The sequence below is a fragment of the Octopus sinensis genome, linkage group LG20, assembly GCF_006345805.1.
Source record: "Octopus sinensis linkage group LG20, ASM634580v1, whole genome shotgun sequence".
Lineage (NCBI taxonomy): Eukaryota > Metazoa > Mollusca > Cephalopoda > Octopoda > Octopodidae > Octopus > Octopus sinensis.
The window spans coordinates 4,305,723-4,330,767 of record NC_043016.1 but is presented as its reverse complement, the minus strand read 5'-3'; the positions used below and the strand labels follow the sequence as shown (position 1 = coordinate 4,330,767).

At 33.4% G+C, this 25,045-nt stretch overlaps 1 protein-coding gene across 5 annotated transcripts in view; it reads right to left on the bottom strand.

The window, feature by feature from the left end:
* LOC115222469 (calcium uptake protein 3, mitochondrial) overlaps positions 1–25,045 on the bottom strand; it is a 380,133-nt gene that overhangs the window by 67,594 nt on the left and 287,494 nt on the right. For 3 of the 5 annotated variants that reach the window (XM_036511684.1, XM_036511685.1, XM_029792682.2), the window contains one exon: positions 2,790–2,915. The exons of the other annotated variants lie outside the window; for them this stretch is intronic. In XM_036511684.1, coding sequence (XP_036367577.1) covers positions 2,790–2,915 — 126 coding nt within the window. The remainder of the gene's footprint in view (positions 1–2,789; positions 2,916–25,045) is intronic. 5 annotated transcript variants of the gene reach the window in all.

Genomic DNA, 25,045 nt, shown 5'->3' with positions numbered 1-25,045 from the left:
GAGCACTGCCTGGTAGGGTTTAAGTCAAACAAATTGACCCCAGGAGTTAATTTTTTTAAAGCCTTGAGCTTATTTTATTTTATCAATCTCTTTTTACCAAACTGCTATGTTACAAGGATGTAAACACACCAACACCGGTTGTCAAGCGGTAATGAAGGGACAAACACAAACACGAAGATACACACACATATAAATATGTATGTATGACAGGCCTCTTTCAGTTTGTCTACCAGAATCCACTCACATAGCCTTGGTCAACCTAAGGAAATAGTAGAAGACACTTGCCAAAGGTGATGCACAGTGGGACTGAACCTGGAACCATGAAGTTGGGAAGCAAGCTTCTGACCATGTAGCCACACTTGCACCTATGTATATATTGCTTGTTTTTATGTTCATTTATAATAAAATCAATTTTAAATTAACCTAAAGAGAACAGATTTATTCTTTAACAAGAATAACATTGAAAGTGACTTTGAATTTTTGGTCAGCTAAGCCATCATCAGCAGTCCAACGACGGCTCAGCTGGTTAAAACTTTGACAGTGCTGTCAGTAACATTGTTAAGAATAATAAATACACACACACACATGTATATCTATATAGGGTGTATATATATATATGCGTGTGATTATGAGCTGTATAATAATGACTCTCTGCCAGTTTGAACAATGTGCTTTCTCCGTCTGGGTTGTGGATCCGTGGAATAAGCTGCTGGACGAGATAGTGAAGATGCCGACGACCGCTCGGTTCAAAGTCTCTCTTGACCAGAAATGGCTTGAACTCTTTGCATGAACACCCCTGTACATAACTCCATGTCCCCTTACATGGCCTTGCTTTTTGCTTTTTGAGCCCCAAAATTAATTTAACTTAATTGCTTGATTGACATGAGGACAGCTACGAGGAGCTACATTCCAGTTTCAATTCTATTTATGGTGAAAGTATATATACACTCCCAACTATTGAGGACTTCTTGTACTAGAAATCTAATATACATTAATTGTGGTGCCAAGTTTATTATCAGTAATTCAATAGAATATTTAGAATAATTATCCAATGGGAAAGGCACATTGTTCTTGTTAATCTTCATTACACCCCACCCCCCACAAATTTACAATGAATTACAAAATGTATGACATAGTTCTTGAACAGATTGTACTTTTGTATATTCAGCTATAATAAAATATGACATCTATAGCAATCCTTTTTATAATAATGATGTTTTATATTTTTTCTATATTTAAAACTTGCTGTGAAAATATTCAGAAAATCAAATTTATGGAACTTCTTTAACATTCTTACAGAGTTTAGGGGACATTTTACTATCATGTTCTTGCTAAAAATAATTGTCTCTCTCTAAGTTACAGGAAGCCCAACCGTATAAGATTAACAAAATACCATTACTATTCTCACAGACCATCTGTATGAGATATGGTATTCTAAAATGTTGGTCTTAAAACACATGGTCTGCCATTTTACACTTCGTAGCATCATCTATGTGGAATAAGTTTCCACGGTCTCCATTTTAAAGCCAATAAGGAAATTGGTATGAGATACGTTAGCTGTTATACTGAATAAAGTCAAACAGCTATGTAAAAACGGCTTCAGTGACTTCTGTGCATCTTGCTCAAATAACAGAACCCCGTTTGGCAACAGAGATTCAGTTAGCATATTAGACAGGTTGAGTAAATAGAAAGCAAAAACTCTTTTGCTATGCTATACTTATTTAAAGAAATTGGGGAAGGATCTCTAAAAAAGGTGGTAGTTAACACCAAGAAATTAAATGAAATTCTTTGTGAAGGGAAATTATGTGATATCAGGGAAAGAGCCCCACCCGCTAATTCTGAAAAAAAAAAAAGAAAAAAAAGATTTGCTTTCTGAAATCTGTCTTGACCAACAACAATAATTTATCATGTCACACAAATGATTAGTGATTAAGAGTAAAATAGTTAATAATTTTGTTTACCAAATCTTATTAGAGTAAAGAAAGTATTATAGTATGGCAAAATATGGAAAACAAAGGTACAGATCATTCTCCACAACAAAATTGATTACCAGTTCCTAACTGCAAGTACATGCATGTATGTGCACATGTATATATATATATATATATATATATATATATATATGAATATGTATATATATATATGTATGTATATATATATATATGTATATATATATATATATATATATATTATATATATATATATGAATATGTATATATATATATGTATATATATATATGTATATGTATATGTATATATATATATATATACATATATATATGTATATATATGTGTGTGTGTGTATGTACGTGCACATGCACACATACATGCAGTATACTGTATACTTACACACACACACACATACATATATATATATACACTCTGTGTGTGTATTACATATTTTATAATTGAGTGAGTATTGGTATTGATTTTAATACAAAATATTACAGTGCTTAGCACATGCTTTGATGAAGATGTCCAAAGGTAGTTAATATATGTTTAATTCATATACATTAACTGATACAGACACACAATAGAGACACTCTTGAAAAACAGTGCATATTTACAACAAACAATGTTTGATTAAACTTGACAAAGAAAAATTTAAAAAAAACAGCAACAACTCAAAAAGAAAAAAAAGCTAAGAAAAATTGAAACAGAAGAAACCATAAGCAAGGTGGTGAGTGGTTCTGTGAGAAATATATATTAAAAAGGTGTGAGGGTAAAAAACAAGAGAGTGACGACAACAACATAAGGGGATATAGAGAGGGAGAGTTTTAGGCACATACTGAGACAGGTGGCGCCACCGGTTTGACTTCTCTGCTATCAGCAGAGCCTTCAGTCGAAGCTTCTAGCTCATTCTCTTCAGCAGCCTTCTTTTCATTATCAGATTGTGAACTGAAGATACGTTCCAACTGAAAACAGGTACGAAGAATGACTATCAATATTGAAGCACTTAGACATCTCCAGCTGACAAAGTACTGATGATGACAATGATGATGATGATGTCAATAATAATAATAATAATAATAATAATAATAAATTGCAAATGTGGGAATTGATGTTGAAACATTTCTATCACACACACACTAAGTATATGTATGTAAGCTTGAGTGTGAGAGTATATGTGTATATATGAATATATACATATATAGGTACACACACACACGCTTTTATATAAAACAGATTTTAAAATATTTGCTATCATCTGTAAACTGAATTCCAAATATGGTATTAAAAGAAATCACATATAAATAACAATAAAACACTCAGGTATGGTTGAGATATAATAACAGGACAAATATCAAATGAAATATAGTAGTAGTAGTAGTTGTAGCAATAGTAATAATAATAGTAGTAGTAGTAATAATGATGATGATAATAATAATAATAATAATAATGATGATGATGATGATGATGTAAACAAGTAACATAAAATTTGCATCAGACTGTCTGAAAGTATAAATTCACCAACTGAACACCCACACATAGTAAGAAATTATAAAATCCAATTGATGTTATTCCTTCTTTTTCATTTATTCTTTAATTTTTTCTTTTTTTTTTTTGTAATAAACCATCAATGAATTGTGGAACAAAACAAAGACTTTAAAAAATCAATAAATAAAGGAATATTTATAAAATTAATCTTCAAATTGAAAGCAACAATGATGCCCGTCGATTAATGTTAGCCAAAAGCTATTCTATATTTAACTTGGTGCATTTATTAAAGGCAATATTGTGATATTGCATGTAATGACGATGATGATAATGATATTGATGATGGTAAAGTTGAATGAAGAAAGTTGCTGAAATTCCACATGAGTGTCTATATAGCAAGCTTAGAAGATAGTGTTCTTTCTGAAAGAAATACTATCAAGAACATCAAGATCAACTTCTAACTATAAATCTACTTCAGAACAATGTTAGTTACAAACTGGTTTCAGTAATGTAGAGAAAAGAAACCTTTAATAATGATTAAATAATGGCGATGATGGGGACAATCGTTTCTTTTATTTGTGACCAGTGCAAGGGATGAGCAGGGGACAATAAAAAAGATACATAGCGTAAAAAAAAATAAAAAAGAACATTTACTCAGAATGGAATGATAAGAAAATAATACAAGTATACATGGTATACGATATTAACAACCAAAAATAAAATAAAGTATGCGTTTGAATATATGTGAATTAAGAAAGAAATGGATGAAAAGTGAAGAAAACATTGGCAGAATTTGAACTCAACACAAAGTCACAGATGAAATGCTGCCAAGCATTTTGTCCAGAGTACTAAGGAGTGTGCCAAGTTGCTGCCTAAATAATGATGATGATGATGATAAAAATAATAATAATAATAATAATAATAATAATAATAATAATTTCTACTATAGGAACAAGGCCTGAAATTTAGTGCGAGGGCACTAGTCGATTACATCGACCCCCCAGTACTCAACAGGTACTTAATTTATCAACCCTGAAAAGATGAAAGGCAATTCTTGACAGAATTTAAACTCAGAACATAGCAATAGGCAAATTACCAATAAGCATTTCGTCCAGCATGTTAGCAATTTTACCAGTACACTGCCTTTATAATAATAATAATAATAATAATAATAATAGTAATAATAATAATGATATGATAATAATAATAATAATAATAATAATAATAATAATAATAATAATGATAATAATAATAATAATAACAATTATAATAATAATAATAATAATAATAATAACAATAATGATAATAATAATAATGATAATAATAATAATAATAATATTAATAATAATAATAATAATAACAACAACAACAACAATAACAATAATAATAATAATTTCAATAATAATAAAAATAACAATAATAATAATAATAATAACAATAATAATGATAATAATAATAATAATAATAATAATAATAATAATAACAATAATAATAATAATAATGATGATAATAATAATAATAATAATATTAATAATGATAATATAATAATAATAATAACAACAATAATAATAATAATGATGATAATAACAATAATAATAACAATAATAATAATAATAATATTAATAATGATAATAATAATAATAATAATGATAATAATAATAGTAATAATAATAATGATATAATAATAATAATAGTAATAGTAATAATAATAATATTAATAATGATAATAATAATAATAATATATATAATAATAATAATAATAATAATAATAGCCCCCAAAACAAATGGCAATATCACTGAGCTAAAAGACATAATATATGCAGCAGCCACTGCAACCACAAAAGAAGCTGGATGCTCCCTCAAACCCATCTTAACAAGAATACCACCACCTAAACAAATCCTGTCGATAAATAACATCCCAAAAAATAGAAAAAAAAGTAGAAAAGATCTGTCGATTCTTAACAAAATTAGTAGACAATCACAACTACTAAGTAACAAGAAGAAAATACTGTACAAATACAACATTACACAAAAAGATTTACCTGAGGTATAAGAAAAGCTAAAGATATCCTTGCCAAAGCACAAAGGATCTGCCGGTATGAGAAACGCCAACTTTTCTTTGAACAGAACAAGCAGTTCAACTCCAACCCCCAAAAGTTCTACCAATAATGTGGCAAAAATAAAACAGAGATCACTGCAGTACCAACAGCAGAAGTGGAAGAATTTTGGAAAGAAATATGGTCGGCGAAGGAACAACCTCAGAAAAGGATTATTAACATAACAAACTCAGCACCTGAGCAACTTGGACCCCAATAACAACTGAAGAGGTCACCCAGGCACTGCAAAGACTAAGCAACTGGAAGGCACCTGGGCATGACAAGATCCCCAACTTCTGGTTAAAATATCTATCAGAAATACACAAAAAGCTGGCTGAAAAATTTAACAACATACTAGCAGAGCCAGAGACAATGCCTGAATAGTCACGAAAGGGAAAACTATCTTAATTCCCAAATCCAATGAGACAGCAAAACCAGAAAACTACAGACCTATAACCTTTCTCCCTACAATGTACAAAGCCCTTACTGTTGTAATATCGCAAATAATGAACAAGCACCTGGACGAAAACAACCTGTTTCCAGAAGAGCAGAAAGGATGCTGCAAAGGCTCATATGGCTGTAAAGATCAACTAATGATCAATAAAGCCATAACTGAAGACAGCCGCAGAAAGAAGAAAGGCCTCAGTAAGGCCTGGATCGACTACCGAAAGGCGTTTGATAGCATTCCCCACACATGGATCCTCGAAACACTAGCCATTAACAAAGTAGCACCAACAATCATAAAATTCACAGAGCACTCTATGAATAAATGGCAAACAGTCCTACACCTCCAAACAAAAGAGGGACTTGTGAAAACCAAAGCCATCCCCATTAGAAGAGGAATATTCCAGGGAGACACACTATCTCCACTCCTTTTCTGCTTGGCACTGTCACCTCTATCTGATATGCTAAATAGAACTGGATGCAGATACAAATGTTATGGCAAAACAATCAGCCACCTTATATATATGGATGACCTAAAACTATACGCTGCAAATGACAAACAGCTGGAAACACTACTAAAGACAGTTCATGGATTCACCAAAGAAATAGATATGAAATTTGGATTAGAAAAATGCACCAAAGTAACCCTGAAAAGAGGAAATCTAGTTAAGAGTAGCAACATCACAATAGATAAAGCCAATGAAATAAAAGAATTAGACCAAAGCCAAATTTACAAATACTTAGGAATCCATCAACTAGATAAGACACAACACACAAATGATGGCGAAAATAAAAAAGGAATATTATAGACGAGTTAGATCAATACTAAAAACAGAGCTCAATGCTAAAAACAAGATAATAGTTATTAACACTTTAGCCATCTCAGTTGTAAGTCACAGCTACAATATCCTTAACTGGACACCAAATGAACTGACCAAAATAGACAGGAAAATAAAAGAAATAATGACAGGATCGAGGATGCTCCACCAAAATTCTGACATAAATACTATGTATAGAAGGTGGTAGAGGCCTTATACAGCTAGAAAACTATTATAAAATAACCGCCATAGGACTACAGAAGTACTTGATTCAGAAAGAAGGAAAACTAATACAAATAGCCACAAAACACGAGCAAAACAAAAAACTATTTTCAGTATTTAAGGAAGCTGACAAATGCAAACAAAAAAATCATACTACCTAACAAATATGAAGAAGAAACAACAAAAGCTATAAGACAATTGAAAACCAAACTAAAACTAAAACAGCAATGAACCATGATAAGGATCATGAAGTAAAGAATGGTTTCTAATTGATGTATCAATACCAACAGATGACGTTTCTCTTAAAGAAATGGAGAAACTCTCAAAATACAAAGACCTGGAGATAAAAGGTAACTCGAATGTGGAATCTAAAAACAAAAACAATCTCTATCATAGAAGGTGCATTAGGCACGATAAAAAAATATTCAGATAAATACATAATAAAAACACCAGGACTTACAAACACATATAACATACAGAAAATTGCACTATTGGGCACTGCACACATCCTACGCAGAACACTTTCCATACAATAACCATCAGAGCATCACAACAAATCACAGCACATACCCAAGGCACACAGAGCTGCGCTCGGTAGTGAAGTGAAAGCACGCTATAAAAATAAAACTACTGAATAATAATAATAATAATAATGATAATAATAATAATAATAATAATATAATAATATAATAATAATAATGATAATAATATAATAACAATAATGATAATAATAACAATGATAAAATAATAATATAATAATAATAATAATTAATAATAATAATAATAATAATTGTTTCTAATTTTAGGACTAAGTCAGCAGTTTTGAGGCAAGGAGCCTAGTCTATCAGACCAAATTTAGTCTAAGGCTGGTACCTTATTTCCCTAGGAGGGGATGAAAGACAAAATTGATTTTGACAGAATATGAACTCAGACTGTGAAGAACTGGAATAAATACTTAAAGGCAATTTGTGTGAAGCTCTAATAATTCTGGCAAAGCATCAGCATAATTGCTTTTTAACCTAAATATCAGGAATATATTTCAATTTTTTATGTTTTTATATTTGAGTATAATACTACTTCATAATTTAAAAAGAAAAATTTGCATTAAATTTCTTGTATTACGTGAGTAAGCACAATGATGATGATGATGATGATGATAATAATAATAATAATTTGACTTTGACGAAAATCTTTACATGGTTAAATGAGAAATCATTGAAATGAATGTGTAATACAAAGCAATGTATGAAAGTGGATAGTTGAATGGTGAATAACTTTGATTATGGAAGATCCAATGAAAGGAAATGAGTAGAAAATTATCAACCAATCACCCAACTCAACCTGTTATTAACAGGCATTTTTACTGAGAAAACCACACAAGCAGGGCAAATTACTACTTATTGAATAGAAGGATTGCAGGAAACACATAAATGCACCAAACACTGTCTGATCTGGGACAAAAGAATTGCAAGAGATGACAATAATTAGTGAATAACAAAAAACAAAAAAAAAAGAAGAAAAGAAAAGAAAAGAAAAGAAAAGAAGAAAGAAAAAAGGCCTGCGAGAGATGTTTCCCTATTCTCATATTGTGGAGCCAGTGTGTTTGGCAGGGCTGTAAACCTCATCAGCACCCTCAATGGAAAGGTGACATACTGGAAAATAAATTAGTGAAAAGGAAATCACTGCTGTTGCTGTAAAGAAGACATATCTTTCAGTGTGACTCTTTCTCTCCTTTGTCATTTACTACAATTCTAAGATCTATTTCAATGACAACATCTGCTAGAAACAAGTGAGACCTGTACGCTCCATCTTCAATTCGTTTTTACTTGATGGACGAATTAAAGATATTCATGATGCCAAACAAGGAGATTCATTCACTGTTAAAACCATAAAGGAGTGATGCAGCGATGTGAAATGTAGTTAAGTAAATCAAAATGTGTCACTTTAGTCATAAAAAGAAGGAAGATAAACTCACTGTAATGAAACAATTTCATTTGTTAAGGGAATGGATTTCAGAACCCAATGACAATTGACACAAGTGCCTAGCCATAGTGGAACTTAGTGATATCATGAACAAAGAGATGCAGGAAAAAAATGGTAACTATATTTGAAAAGACTAAAGCTTATTGATGTTCATTCTTTTTCATCTAGATCTTTACATTCTGAGTTCATATTCTGCTGAGGTTGACTTTGTCTTTCATCCCTTCAGGGTTGATAAAATAAATATCAGTTGAGCACTGAAGCAGTGTGTGTGTATATGGGGGGGGGGGGTCAATGTAACTGACGTACCCCACCTCCACCCTAAAATTGCTGGCCTTGTGTGAAAATTTGAAACCATTAAAGTACTGGAATAGTGAATTAGATGAAAGATAAAGTGGATGCATGAGAGAGAAAAATGAGTAGAACTTTATGTAAGGAATACTTTGCCTGAAGGCAAACACCAGTCATTTATACTTAAAATGGAGGAATTGGAGATAAGGTCAATAAACCATTACCAAGCAATAATTGCTAAAGTATCAAAACATGCTGTAATGGAACTGTGACATAATGGTGTTGACCTTCAAGAGAAGAGTCTTTGGACAAAGTAGGGTAATATGTGAAGGAAAGGAAGCACTAGAAGAAATGCCGTTATATCAATAGTTCTACAGAATTTTTATGGGAGTGGTTCTAGAGAAAAGATTTAAAGAAAGAAATGGAGAGAATGTTTGTAGCTACAGAAAATGAACCCCTAAATATTGCTTCAGTGATGAAACATATTTATGGCATTGCTTCAACATCATTGTCTATATAATGATTAAAAAATATCTTACATATGGTAACAGATTGTAAAATAGGAGCTTGGAAAGAGTAAAAGCAAGGATAAAGTTTGTCTTAATTTGCAGGGATCTCTATGAAGAGGAAAATGAGTTCAGACGCTACTCCTTTGAAGAGAAGTACCAGAAAAGGCCTTAGATCAGTATTTCTCAATATCATTGTTGCATACCCCACACCGATTTAAAACACACACAAAAAAAATAATAATAACAATAACCTCACTCTCCTATATCCAACCACAAATTAAAACTTTATTCTATGTTTTATATTGAAACACAGCTCAAATGTTATAAATCTATTAAAATTATGTAGCATTTGGGGGAAATGGTTATAATGATGTGATGACAACAAAGAAGATGACAATGAGGTTGATGAGGATGACTGTAATACTGATTAGTGGTGGATGAGTAAGACTATTGATTGAGGCATAAACAGTGATTCAGTCATTGCTATTTAGTCCCAGATCAATTTTTATCCAGCATATCTGTCATCAAAAGCAATCAGGCTGAGACCATTTCATTTTCTCAGACATAATGCATCTAGGACAACATTCAGCCCTTGTGATTCATTTCCCAACCATTTTTTCCTGATTACTCTATCCATTTAAGAAAAAAAAAAAATTCTAAATAAACTTTTGACTTCTTGCAAATAGCAACCAAATCTCCTTCAATTCATATTCAGCTGTCTGAGACACTGATATAAAAAAAAAAAAAGAAAAGAAAAAAATGATGATATGGTCATGACTAGAGTGTCTTTGAGCCTAGATCTATTTCATGAAAACTAATTTAGAACTTATAATAGCAACAAGCAGACAAAAAAACATATCCATTCCTATTTAATTTTTGTTTTGCTTATTCTTTATTTTAATTATATACGTATAGGACATTTAAAAAGAAAAAACCAAAAAAATATACATATGTACATACATACAAACATCTATCCATCCACACATGAATACACACATACATATGTATGTACATCTATACATGCATACATATATGCATGCACGTACACACACACACGCACACGTACATATGTTTGGTCAACAAAACAGTTTATGACAAGATATTAATATTCTTCATTCTAAAAGAGTCAGAGCAAGTAAGATATTTTAGTTTAAAAGCATTTAATCAAGATTTGATATTTCTTCCAGCCTGGTTCCAAAGACATTAAGATAATCTGTGTTATAGAGTGCTATCCAGCATATTCTTCTGATTATAAATTACTTTCTATTGCCATAATTTTGGTAAAATCTCCATCAGTTAAATTGTACTTATATGAAAATAATTTGATTAAAGCAATTTTGGAAATTAAAATAAACTATAATTACTGGCAGGAAATAATGATAATAATGATAGTGGTGGTGATGCTGCTGATGTCGATGATGTTATGATAATGACAATGACGATGATGGTGATCGCAATAACAATAATATAGAAGTTAGAAAAATTCATGTATTATTCTGTTAAGGAAATGCTCACCAATAAAGGATAAGCTTTGAAATTAAATTAAAATAATATAGATATTTTTCTTGTCATTTAAATTAATCCTGACAAATATTTGTTTGCTGCCAAGAAGAAGAATAAAAATGTAAAAGAATGATATTTGACATGAGTACCTGTGTGTGTTTGTGATACAGTACTGAGTGTGTATATAACAGAAAATATTAATAAAGAAATAACAGAATGATGTTCACTTTTTGGTGTAATCAATGATGATGATGATGATACTAATACTAATAATAATTCATTTACATTGATTACATACACTGCAACAAAGGTAAAATTATTTATTAAAAAGCAGTTAAAACCAAAACTGAAAATATCTGACTAAATAATTGGGCATAAGAAACATTAGACATGGTGTGCAAGAGAGAAGACTGCACCAGTTTGATCATGTGATGCAGACGAATGAGAACAGCTGTATAAAGAAGAGCTGATTGCTAAACACAAATGGAAAGAGGGTTCTGTAAAGAAGACTCAACTCAAAATGTTGAGCTTCTTTGAGATGATAAAGGACTGAAATGAATAATGAAAAAGCTGTGTTTGAGAAAACCTGTCCCTCTCAGTGAAAATGAGGTCCAGTCATGTCTTCCACCTTTTAATACCTATTCCTCCACCATTCGGCTAATTGTGCTAGTAGTACACACTCAGATGTTGCAAATAATACCAATTATCCCCACCCCCCTTACACAGTTTATATTATATCCCTGCTGCTTTCCCTTATCAACTTCTCTTCCCTGACCAGTTCTTATTTTCTTTCCTTTACATCTCCAAACTAATATTCACAGTATTCCCCCTCAAGCCACATCTGTAATGATCGGTCACTCTTTCATCATAAACACACTAACCTAGCCAGCTAAATTTTTCTGTTCCCCTATCATTATTTCCTCTTTCATATATTCACCATGTAGCATGATCTCACACCTTTTTCTCTTCTTCCAGATACAGTAGCCATACAGTCAACTCTTTAACAAGACACCTGCTTTTGTCCCTCTATTACATCCATCTATATTATACTCTGTTCAGTTGAGGGGCCTTGACTAGCAAGAACTCAGTGATGGTGCAAAAAAAAAAAAAATTTTTTTAAAAAGCACCCAGTACATTCTGTGAAGTGGTTGACATTAGGAAGAGCATTCATGAGTTCAAGCCATGGCAAAGCAGATATACTGGAGCTTGGCACAGCCTTCTAGCTCCTCAAACCAGCATGGAGAAAAGGATGATAAATGACAGTGATGTTAATAATGATATCTATAAGTATGCCTTGATGCATTTAATGTTGTTTAGATGAACAAATCATTTGTCATTATTATCTTTTTTGTATTAATTATTTAATATGGTTGACAAAATATTATTTTCCTTGAATTTTGTTTGTTTCAGCCAGATGGCTATGGTCAATGTTGAGGTTACTGCCTTTCAACTCATCACCTAAAATTAAATAATATTTACTAAGAAACAGAGTGCAGGGATTCACTTAATAAACTAGCCTCTCCCCTTGAATTTCAAGGCTGATGACTAATCAAAAAACTATACTTTTTTTATTCATGTTATTATTATCAATATCTATAAATCTGAAATGCGAAAAGTTTGTTTGTCTGGTTTTGGCATTGGAACGTGTTAAAGGGCACTAGATCCCGTCGGATTGACTCCAAAATTTACAGGGACATGTAAAATGAAGTGAGGATATTAGTAGGATAGGTTAGAAATCCCTATCTTAAAAGGTGTCGTTACTAGGGCAAAAAACGCACACTTAGATAAGTCTTCTCTCATTCTTTTATCTGCCTGTCTTCCTCAATGTCTCTCTCTTTCCTCCCTTCCTTTCACATTCTCTCTATAACGTCGTTTGACGGCTACTATCTTTCACCCGCCGCCTTCGCTCTTTCTAACACATCCCCTCTCTCTCTCTCTCTCTGTCTGCATTCGTAGAGTTTTATTATCGCCATCAGGACTACACAATCATGAGAACAAATATTATGAATCAGATATTTATTGGGTTAATTTATATATGTGTGTGTGTGTGTGTGTTCTATATATAAATATGTATATACAATGTATATATACAAAGTGTATATATCTGTAATTATATATATATAATTAGCATACATTTGTATATATAATGCGTACACACACACACACATATATAATGGGTATACATGTACATATATATATTTAATGTGTGTGTGTATATATATATATAATGTGTGCATTATGTGGTCAGTTGAGCTGAAAATATGCACACCTATGTTAAAAGTGCTGATGAGTTTGCATGGCAACTATTTTTTTCCTCAAATGAAAGGCCTGACCTCTAGGCCAAAATTCCTCATCTTATAAAATGTGGCCCGAGTGGAACCAAATGAAATCGGGTTATATTAACCAAAATGTGAAAAGGGGTCTAAATGGGGCTGGAAAGGAATTAAAATTTACAGGAGCGGGTGTTTAGGAATTCTCTGTTACATCAAGCTAAAAAATTTGCGCCAGCCTTTAAATCTTCAATGTGTTGCCGTCCATGATGAAGAAGTTTTGAATGCTTGCATTGGTGAGTCTACTGTCGTGGGAAAGAATCACTTCAAAACTTAGTGTTTAGGAATTTTCTTTTACATCAAGTTCAAAATTTTACGTCACCCGTTAAACTGCCACTACGTTGCTGTCCGTCATTAAGAAATGCCAGCCATGGTGACTCTACTATCCTCAGATGCTATCCCTTCAAACTTTGGTTTCCAATATTTTATTATTTTTATTCAAGTTCGCAAGTTCGTCTGTCCTTTTTAAATGTTAGTGTTTTGCTGTCTGCCTTGAAGCAGACCTTTCCGTTGTCACTGCCTGATATTTATGAGTGATCTTTCAAAATATATTCTTTCTCAACTTACTCAAGATCTTTTGTTGTTTATAAATGGGAGAGAGATAGATAAAGATAGAGAGTAAGAGAAAGCGAGGGAGAGTCCGAGAGAAAGGAAGAGTAAGAGAGTGGGAAAGTGAGAGAGAAACAAAGGAGAATGTGGTGATAAAAAACAGAAAGTAACAACCACACTCTTACCCGTGCGTAGAGCGGGTCACCTTAAGCTAGTTATTATTATAAAGGCAGTAAGCTGGTAGAATTGTTAGCATGGCATATAAAATGCTTAGAAGCATTTTGTGTCTTTATGTTCTGAGTTCAAACTCTACCAAAGTTGAGTTTACCTCTCATTCTTTCAGACACAATAAAATAAGTACCAATCAAATGCTGGGGTGAAAGTAATCAATTAATTCCCTCCTACAAACTTTCAGGACTTAGCTGGCAAAATTGTTAGCACAGCATTTTGACTGTTTTTACGTTCTGAGTTCAAATTCCACCAAAGTCAACTTTGCCTTTCATCCTTCCGTGGTTGAGAAAATAATTACTAATTGAATATTGGGGTCGATGTAATCAACTTATTTCCTCATCTCAAACTTGCTGGCCTGTGCCAAAAATCTGTAACCATTCTTCTTCTTCTTCCTATTATTATTTTACTTTTCAGAGCTCTTGATCTTGTTCTGGTTGAATCTGTGTGACTGGACAGCAACCTGTTGTCAAAGGTCTTACAGGGTATCTTCCTGAAAATTGTAAGTATTGGTACTTGGTTGTTAACATGGAAGACACTCAACACCCAAGCACCAATCTCAATTATTACTAGTATTATTACTTCACTATCCGTATGCACTTTTCTGCTATAATGCTTCTATCATTAGAGATAAGCTTAACACGTCCAGTTTGACACACCTAAAGAAGTAGCTGCTTGCTGTGGAAACTCAACGAATAACAGATCACAAGAATAACCTAAATAATCTACGCTTGGAGGGAGTACTTCTTCTCTGGATGATTACTTAACACAAACAATTGTATGTGCGTGTGTGTATGCTTGTACACATGTATATCATCTGCATAGCATATTCATCAATCAAATATACACTATACACACACACACACACACATATATACATAGCTGATGTATTTTTGAGGGTGCATGACCTAGCGATTGTGATTTCAATTCCAAGGCCAGGTGGTGTGGTTGTGTTCTTGAGCAAAACACTTCATCTCACATTGCTCTGTAATTACTTCAGAAGCTGACACGTGGTACACAGTGCAACTGTTCAGACAACGTCTGTTTGATGAAGAGAGTAGGCTAATGTGTAGCATGTCCATTTGATCACTTAAACAAATCACTTGAGCAGGCCATTCAACAAAAGCTGAACATTCATACCCGTCATCTTTGATGCAAGAGTCTGTCATACACATACACACTTAACTATATATATCATATCATCATCTTTCCATGCATTCCTGAGATGGGCGGGTTGTTCCTCCTCTCCTAGATGGGTGGTCATCAGGTCATCAGAACTAAGGAGCTTGCTTACAAGCTTAACAAGGCTCACTGGTCTACCCAGCACTAGACAGGTATCACAAAGGAAATGCCTTAGACAGAAATAATTACAAAGGCATCACCTGGATCAGGTAATGAAAGTTATAGAAAGAGTCATAGATCAATTAATTAGGAAGAGAGTTAGCATAGGTGAGATGCAGTCTGGATTTGTGCCAGGCAGAAGCACTAATGATGCCATCTTCCTAATGAGGCAACTGCAAGAGAAACACCTGACCAACAATAAACTCTGTATCTGGTTTTAGTTGATATGGTGGTCGAAGCTTTTAACAGGGATCTCTGCTACTCCCTATCTTGTAGGCAATGTGGAAGAGTGGTTGGTGACAGCTGTAAAAGCCACGTGCAGGGATGCTACCAGTAAGGTGGACGTTGCCAATAAGTATAGCAAGGAATTTAGTGTACAAGTAGCAGTCCACCAGTGATCAGTTCTTGCACCACCCCACTCTGGTTTATCATAATCTTCCATGCTAAAACAAGAATTTAAGACTGGTGGACCAATGACTTTATTCTTGTCACAAAATCACTGCCAGATCTAGAGAAGAAATTTCTGGTTTGGAAGCAAGGTCTGGAATCAAAGGGCCTTAGTACTAATTTAGCAAAGACTAAAGTCCTAATAAGTAGGAAAACAGTCAAATCACAGATGACTTCAGGGCAATGGCCCTGCTCAATATGTAGAAAAGGTATCAAGAAAAACTCCATACAGTATACCCAGTGCAAGTCATGGACACATAAGAGGTGCAGTGGCATCACTGGAAGATTAACAGAGAAAGTAGTCTTTACATTTGGGAGATGTGCAGGGACATTAAACACCAGAAATGTACAAAAAAATAAACTCCTTCAAATGACATTGAGGATCCTTAAAAGTAGTAAACAGTCTCTGTTACTTAGGTGACCAAGTTAGCAGTGGTGGAGGTTGTTCTGAAAGCATAGCTGTGAGAATGCTCTATTAGTAACAGAAGGCTTCTTCCTTACTGTAAAAGGCAGATTATATGCCTGTGTATGAAAAGCTATGCTACATGGCAGTGAGATATGGACAGTGAGTACTGAAGGCATAAGAAGGCTTGAAAGAAATGAAACCCATATGCTCTACTCAATGGGTAATGTTAGTGTGCATATCCAACAAAGTGTAAGTGATTTGATAGAAAAACTGAGTATACGAGGCATTAGGTGTAGTGTACAAGAGAGAAGACTGCACTGTCACAGTCACATAATGCATACGAATGAAGGTAGGTGCCTCAAGATGTCATGATCACTAACTGTGGTGGCAACATGTGGAAGGGGTAGGCCTAAGAAGACATGGGACAAAGTGGTGAGAAAGGATCTCCAGATGTTGAGCTTCACAGAGGTGATGACAAGGGACTGAGACTTCTGACGGTTTGCCATGCTTGGGAACACATGTCAAGCTAAGAGAAATCCAGATTGTTCTGGCATACAGGTTTGATCCCTGCATCCCTCTCTAGCTGAGCATTCCTAATCTTTTGGGCTTGTAGGTGCTGGTGTCACATAAAAGTATCCATGCGGATGCTGTGTGAGAGCACCAGGTATGCTCTGTAAAGTGGCTGGCATTAGGAAAGCATCCAGATGTAGAAAGCACGCCAGAATAGGGATGGAGCCTGGACAGATTCTGCCAGCATGGGTTACAGCAATAGGAGTACAATTCTCCCACCACCAACACAAAAAAATGCCAGTGTAAATACACTGGGAATTGTGCAAGGAGCATGGGCTAGAATGTTCCAACAAGTGGTATGAAAATCAACCTTTGCCAATAGCAGAGTATCAACAGGCGAAACTCATATTGGATATGGCAAAATACACAGACAAGAAGCTGCAACATAACCAGTCACTCTCCTATTGAAGGAGTCCAAAAAAATGGACCTTCTAATCTGCTATAACTGCAGATTAGAATATTGTGTAGAGAGAGGATGAGAAAGGTGTGACATACCAAGACCTAGGATTGGAAGTGAAAAGAATCCATAGAGTGTGGTACCTATTCTGATCAGTGTACTTGGGACCATCTCAAGAAAGCAATATTCTGGCATAAAAAACTGCAAATATCAGACTTTATAGGAAGTATTCAGTCAGTAACAATACTTGGAACACTTGTTGAGGCAAGTGTTGTGTCTGCAAGCCACAGGATGGAGCTGAGACATGACACAGATAAATCAGGAAAAGTTAGAGGAATAATAATAATAATAATAATAATAATAATAATAATAATGTAAAAAGTATAAACCACAGAATTATTAGTGCAAAATGAACTAAAAGGAGGAATGTAACATGCTACAATCCTCCATACTCCTTACAAGTTAGAATAAACATAAGGCATTTTTTAAATATGATTAGAACAAAATTCTCCACCACAGAAGAGATACTACCATCTTTTAACACATTGTAAAACATTCTTATTGCACTACTCCGAACTGCTGCCTGTATTTTAAACTTAATAGAGGCAATAATGATAAAACAAACAAGAATTTATCAAATATGAAAAATGATATTAATGAAAGCCATGGTAATCATTTCACAACTCATTAATTTAAGATGATTCTCAGAACAAACCAATAACAACAACATAAGTAATGTGTTTAGTTGGCAATAAAATACAGTGCCTGTCATATTTGGTAAAGATAAAGAAACTTTATTTACTGCAAATATTTTACGCCAATTATCATCTACCAACAGTCAAATTAATATGAGAGTTTCTAGAAATAGATGCAATTGTAGAATTTGTTCATCAATATTCCCTTAAGGAATATTAGCTCAGGAAAATTGTCTTATTGGGATGTAATATCAATAGCCATAATGCAATTAGGCAATAAACAGGATTTACAGGGTGCGATGGGTAAATTGTCGGCTTTTATATTTTTAATTTCGTGCATGCACACTGTTTGTTTTCATTGACTACACATTATAGTAGGGTCAGTTGGGCACTATCTGTGGGAAAAACAGCACCATGAGGCAATTCACTCTGCCAGAAGTTTGGAAACAACATGCTGTACTGCTTTGCTTTCGCGCCGGAAGCTCCAGTACAAACAGATGGTGAACACACAGAACAACTGTTGGCCTGCTGTGTCCCCAAAACATATACAGAGAGTGATAAAAATCAAGAATCCAGTCAACATTATGGTGTTTGGAGAGATCACCAGTGGTGGCAACATTATGCCTCCATTCATCTTCCCACATGGCTTCAGACTCAACACAGAGGCCTACATCATTGGCTGAAGGGTGTTATGCTGGAGGATTCTGCATCGTGCCACACAAGCAGAAGAGCCCAGTCATGGCTGTCAGACAATTTCTGCAACCACATCACCCCTAACATCTGGTCACCTAATGCCCCAGACTGCAACCCCTTTGATTATTATGTGTGGGGCGTAGCTGAGCGAGAGACCAACAAAATTCCTTGTAACACGAAAGATGGACTGAAGGCAAAGATTATGAAGACATCTGGTTGCTGTGGTTGATGGCAATGGTGATTTTATTGAATAAATTTACTCTTTAGAATTTCAAGATATTTTTATATAATTTTGGTAAATATATCTGATAAAATGAGATGTCAGTGTTATCTTCATTTTTGAATAATTTAGATGACAATATATATTCATTACACCCTGTATATCTGTTTCCAAAATCAGGTATTCCTCACATACACAGTTTTTCTAATCCCAAATAAAAGCAGTCAGCATTGCTTATGGAATTTCAAATCTAAAGCTAACAAATTTGAATTTGATTCAGATTTTTAAAGTTTAATGGAACTATATATATGATGGTGAAAGGCGTTAATGCTATTTTTGCATATGCGACTTGTACAAAGCCTACAAACAAGCAACAGCTAATTAAATAAGATGAATGAGACTCAAGTTAATTGCAATCATAAAGTATTTAAACATGAAATGATTGCATAGCTAGAAATCTTGATAATGGCATTTCAATTCCCACAGCAAATATATCAAAATTACTGCCCTAATCAAATTAAACAGTTGGTATTTAGAATTATTGAGTTAAATTTTTCACCCGTAAAACTTACCATAATGCAACAATAAAGAAAAAAGAAAGAAAAGCTAATTCTATTTCATATTATAACTGAAGATATACTACCCTCAAGAAAATCTGTCTTGTAGACACACTAATATATTTTACAAATATAGATTTCCTTTATTTTTATGTATTTATGACCATAATTTATATCTGGTTCTTAGTCTTTCTTGGTCACTAATTACCATGCTTAATTTATTTCTGTAATAGTTGCAAAATGCATTTATTTTTATAATATATATATATAGTCCAATGTCAACAAACTTTGACTCATAACTACTTATTAATATCCATCTTGCATTGCTAGATTACTGATTCAATTTTATACTTTTCTATGTAGATGTGCCTCAAATCACAAAATAATAAGAATGTAACAAGTTAGGGGTCAGATAATTGTTCAAGTAACCTTCTGCTAGGAATTCTTGCAGTGACTCATTTGGTAACCATTTTAAAATCTATGAAGTAATCATAGAACAATATTACGAGGTTCTTTCCAGTGTAGAGAAATACAACAAACCACATCATCTTTCTAAGCAACTGTGGTATCAGATGACATCCACAATATTTCTCTGTATAACTCTTACTTGCCACTCTTGACTGGAAGATAAATGGTGCTTTATTCAGAATGACAACTCTCTCTCTCTCACACTCTCGCCCCACCCCATTCAACATGCATACATACAGAAATGCGGGCTTGTGATGAATGATGTCGAAACAATGTGTGTACATCTTCAAAAGAATAAATTGTACAGTTGTGATGTTTTACTTGACTGCCTAATGAAGTGTATATGTTTCAACACACAACATTTAATTCTTCTTTTCTTGATGCCAGGGCAGCAACACAAACGTAAACATGAACGGTTGTTTTCATATGTGACTTACCTTTGAAGTAATTGGATCAAAATGATAGAATGCAATGTTGGTGCTATATTATTGAGTGAACATATGTACAGGTAGAATTCTTGATTGAATGGGAAGTTTTGAAAACAGACAAAAGTAGTTTTTTTTTTTTGTATGGAACATGACTTCATAGTCACGTGCCTCCGAGTTCAATGCCACAGTACAACATCTTAAATCAATATAAGTATAAAATTGGAGAAAGTGTGTAAAGGCCGATAGTATTGTACCTATTAAGTTGTCATCTCTGTTACATAACATTATTAACTGATCCTTGGTTGATTTTAGTCAAGCTTATTCTGTCTCAAGTATTCAGATCAAGTTTTTTTTGGTGAGAGGAAAACTCAGAATTTTCCTTAATCCTTTCGTTACTATATTTCTGACCAAAATACACCCCTTATGTGTTTCAATTAATTTCTAACATAATCATAAATTTAGTCTGGTTTCATTAAACAACTATAACTTTTTTATTTATCAATATATTAATGATTTTTGAAAGATAATTTAATGAAATGTTCTCAACCAATTCTATACTATGATTTTTGTCACAAAGTGACTCTAATTGTAGGTAGATACAGGTAAATTCAACAAAATATGAAATTATTAAAATTTTGTTCAAACATCGCTATAGAAAATGGGTTATTAGCTAATATTCAATTGGGTATACAACAAAATTTTACGATAGAATTTGTTATTTTGGGTAACATTCTGATACCCATAATAATATTTATGGCAAAATAGTCTTAATTTCATTTAAGGTTGTGGGAAACCACAAACTATCCTTTCTTTCGTTTTGTTTACATTTAGCGTAACGGTTCGTTTCCGCCGTAATGATTTCAAATAGGCTCATTCGAAAAAGTAAAAAAGAAATAGTCTAAGGCTTTACTCTCCTGGGAAAGTCTGTGGCTTGGTCCAGTTTCTTCAGAAAAATCACCGAAAGAAACAGTTTTTAAATTTTCACTCCATTCAGGTGCCAATTCATTTTCTTTATCGCTGTCGGAGCTCTCGGATTCACTGTTTTCACTTTCAGAAAATGAAACATCAGATTCATTATCAAATACCACGTGCTTTTTTTTTTCAGTCATAGAGTTAAATTTATGAAGGTCTTCAGTAGAAAATCCTTCGAATTCTGACTCGCTGCTTGATATAATGAAATTCGTATCCATTTTTTGTCAGAATTACAAATTTTGAAAACACAATAGGAACAAATTTCGGAAAAAAATCTCCCAAAATTCACGGAATTAAAATTATACTTCGATTGTAGTACAAAACTGTAGTTGAACTGTTTACGAAGTATAATACGTGTTTTCACGAATGTACTAAAGAGATTTGCTCTGATATTCTCATTTAAATATGAATAGGTAAATACAGGCGGGTTTGGGCTGTTTGGTCACATTAACCAAAATTTTTTTCGGGTGGCTTTGGGCGGTTTGGTAACGAAAGGGTTAATGTGGTGCTTTTACTGTTATGACCAATGACCTGAAATTTCTTCTTCCTTTTCTTTCAAGTAATGTTTCTAGCCTCAGCAAAAAGTTATGCGTGTTACACTTATTCTGCTCAACCAGAAAAAAATTATCATGCATATTCTTTTTAGGTGCTTTGCCTTTTTTTTCTATTGACTAACCTAACTTAGAAATGCAAATACAATTTAGTTATTGCTTTTTGAAACTGAAACAGTAACATCTGTCTGAATGGGTTACGATTAAGAATAATGGTGATTCTAAAAGATGCAATTCCAGTTTGTAATGCTCCAAGGCAAATTGTGTTATTAAAAAAGCTTTTTTGATGATAGGTTTTATAATATGCATACAAAAATTGTAATCCATAAGATACCTGTGTTCAAAGGTAAGAAAGTATCATGAAAGTAATACCTAAGTACAAAAGAGATAGAGATAGATAGAGAGAGTAAGAGAGAGATACAGAGAGGGGGTAAAGAGACAGAGACAAATAAATAAGTTTTGTAGCAATAAATTTATGAATAGGTAAATTAAATTCTCTAATATGTAATTATTGATTTTCTCTTTGTTATTAAAAAGTATGAAGACATATGAAGACACTTGGTCCTAATGACATCACACAAAAGGGGGACACTGAAGCTTGAAACAAAAATGTTGATTGGGTATTCTAAACCTGAGATGACTCCAGGTGTCTTCAAAGAACTAGTAGAAAACATATCAAATTTCAAAGCAGTACAAAAAATGTTGGGTTGCTGGTGAAGGTTCTGGCAGAGTTGTTAAAAGGTTGGATTAAAAAGGTGGAAGTGGGAGAGAGAGAGAGAGAGAGAGAGAGAGAGAGGAGAAACTCCAGCAGATAAGTGGATGCATTGTTGGCAGGGGTATGGGGTAGAGTAATTAGTAATGGAATGAGAGTGAGTTGTGAAGAGAAAGAAATAGCTTATTGATGAACAGTTGAACACTGGTGTTGGCAGGAGGGTTGAAAAATAAATATGTGAAAAAAGTGTTGACAGAAGATAGGACAAAAATACAAAAGAATAGGTCAAAAAGAGAATCTAGAAACATGTCAACTGAAATATATAGCAATAAATTAATACATAAATGAATAAACCCTTAAAAATTACAATGATCTATTGAAAAAAATATATTCTCAGGGGCTCCACATTCAAGAAACACACTAGGACAAGAGTTCAAAATATGGAGCATGACATTAACATTAAATATGCAAGTGTGTGCGTGTGTGTGTGTGTGTGTGTGTGTGTGTGTGTGTGTACACATTCATCATCATCACTTAACATTTGTTTTTCATGCTAGCATTGGTTGGATGGTTTGACTGGCCACTGGTAAGGATGCACACCATATCAATCTCTACTGTCTGTTCTGGCATGGTTTCTACTGCTGGAAGCCCTTCCAGATGCCTACCACTGCACAGAGGGAATTGGGTGCTTTTTAAGTGACAGCAGCACCATTGTGGACGAAACTTCTTGAGTATAGGAATACCTCAGATATCTTGGCCCTTAGTCATCTCCTTTGTAAAGCTCAGTGCCTAGAGATAGGCCTTCAATACACCACACACACATATATATATATATATATATATATACATATATATATACATACAAACACACAGACACATGTATATATACATTCATATACATACACAAACTACACACACATATATACACACATACATATGTATACACATGTTTGCATTTGAATTTCCAGGCAGAGAAAAATCATCCTATACATGTAGAAAAGTATAACTTTTATCATTATATATATATACATATATTCTCCAACAATGCCAGAATGGAAAGTGGATGTTAAACAATGATGATGATGATGATGATGTCCATAAAGCCAAGTCTGACAACAACTGGAGCATCAATTAAATGCATCTATGTTAATGAATGGAACTGTATGTAAACTTCATTTAGTTGGTGTCTTATTCAACAGGGATACGAAATGTGTAGTGTTGCAAGTTACATCAATAAATAATTTTGAAATCCCACCATGACTTTATGGATACAATGAATGTGTGTGTGTGTGTGTGTGTGTGTATGTGTACATACACACCCACACACACGTGTAGCTTTTTAGTCAGAACAAAAAAGCATATTATATATAATTAGGGAGGATACAGGGTATAATTTTAATACAATATTATAAAGTAAGAACTGTTTTCAACCAAAGTTACTGGTTGAAGTCATGTGAAATCTAAGAAGATTAAATAACCATTTGACATGGTTCACTGGTAAAAGTATAACCAGGGTATTGCTCCAAACAATATAAGAATAGTCATGAGATAAGGGAGAAGGACAATGGTAAAAATAAGCTGCTAGTCTTCTGCCAAACAGGAAGAAAGGAACAAGGGAGACATGCTTAGGTTAAAATATGTACAAAAGCACCAAGGCATTCAAAGTCAGAGTTATGTCCCTTAGTATAACTTGGCCGTCCCACAATAAAATCTCTTGTAAACTCAAATATATTGCAGCCTGAAGCATCATATGGTAGATATATAGGAGATAGATAGATAAAGAGAGAGAGAGAGAAAGAAAGAAAGAGAGAGGACTATAATAAGGAGAATGAAGGAGGGAAGGTGTAGGGGAATGCATTTATAATTTAGATGGAAAAATAGAAATGTAAGAAAATTGAAGAAAAGCCAGAAATGTAATGAAGGAATAAGGGTCATAAAGAACTAGCGCTGTATGTTGCTGTTAGGAAGCTCTTGAACACACTGTCAAAATGTATTTGTGCTCATGAGGACAGAGATAAAATCTTGAGTTTTGGATGTTGAAAACGATGGAGAGAGAAAAACATATATGCACAAAAAATACTTATTATCATCATTATTCTTACTTTAATTTCCCCTTTTCTATGCTTACATGGGTCAAATGGAATATGTTGCGACAGTTTTTTCTACACCTGGCTGTGCTT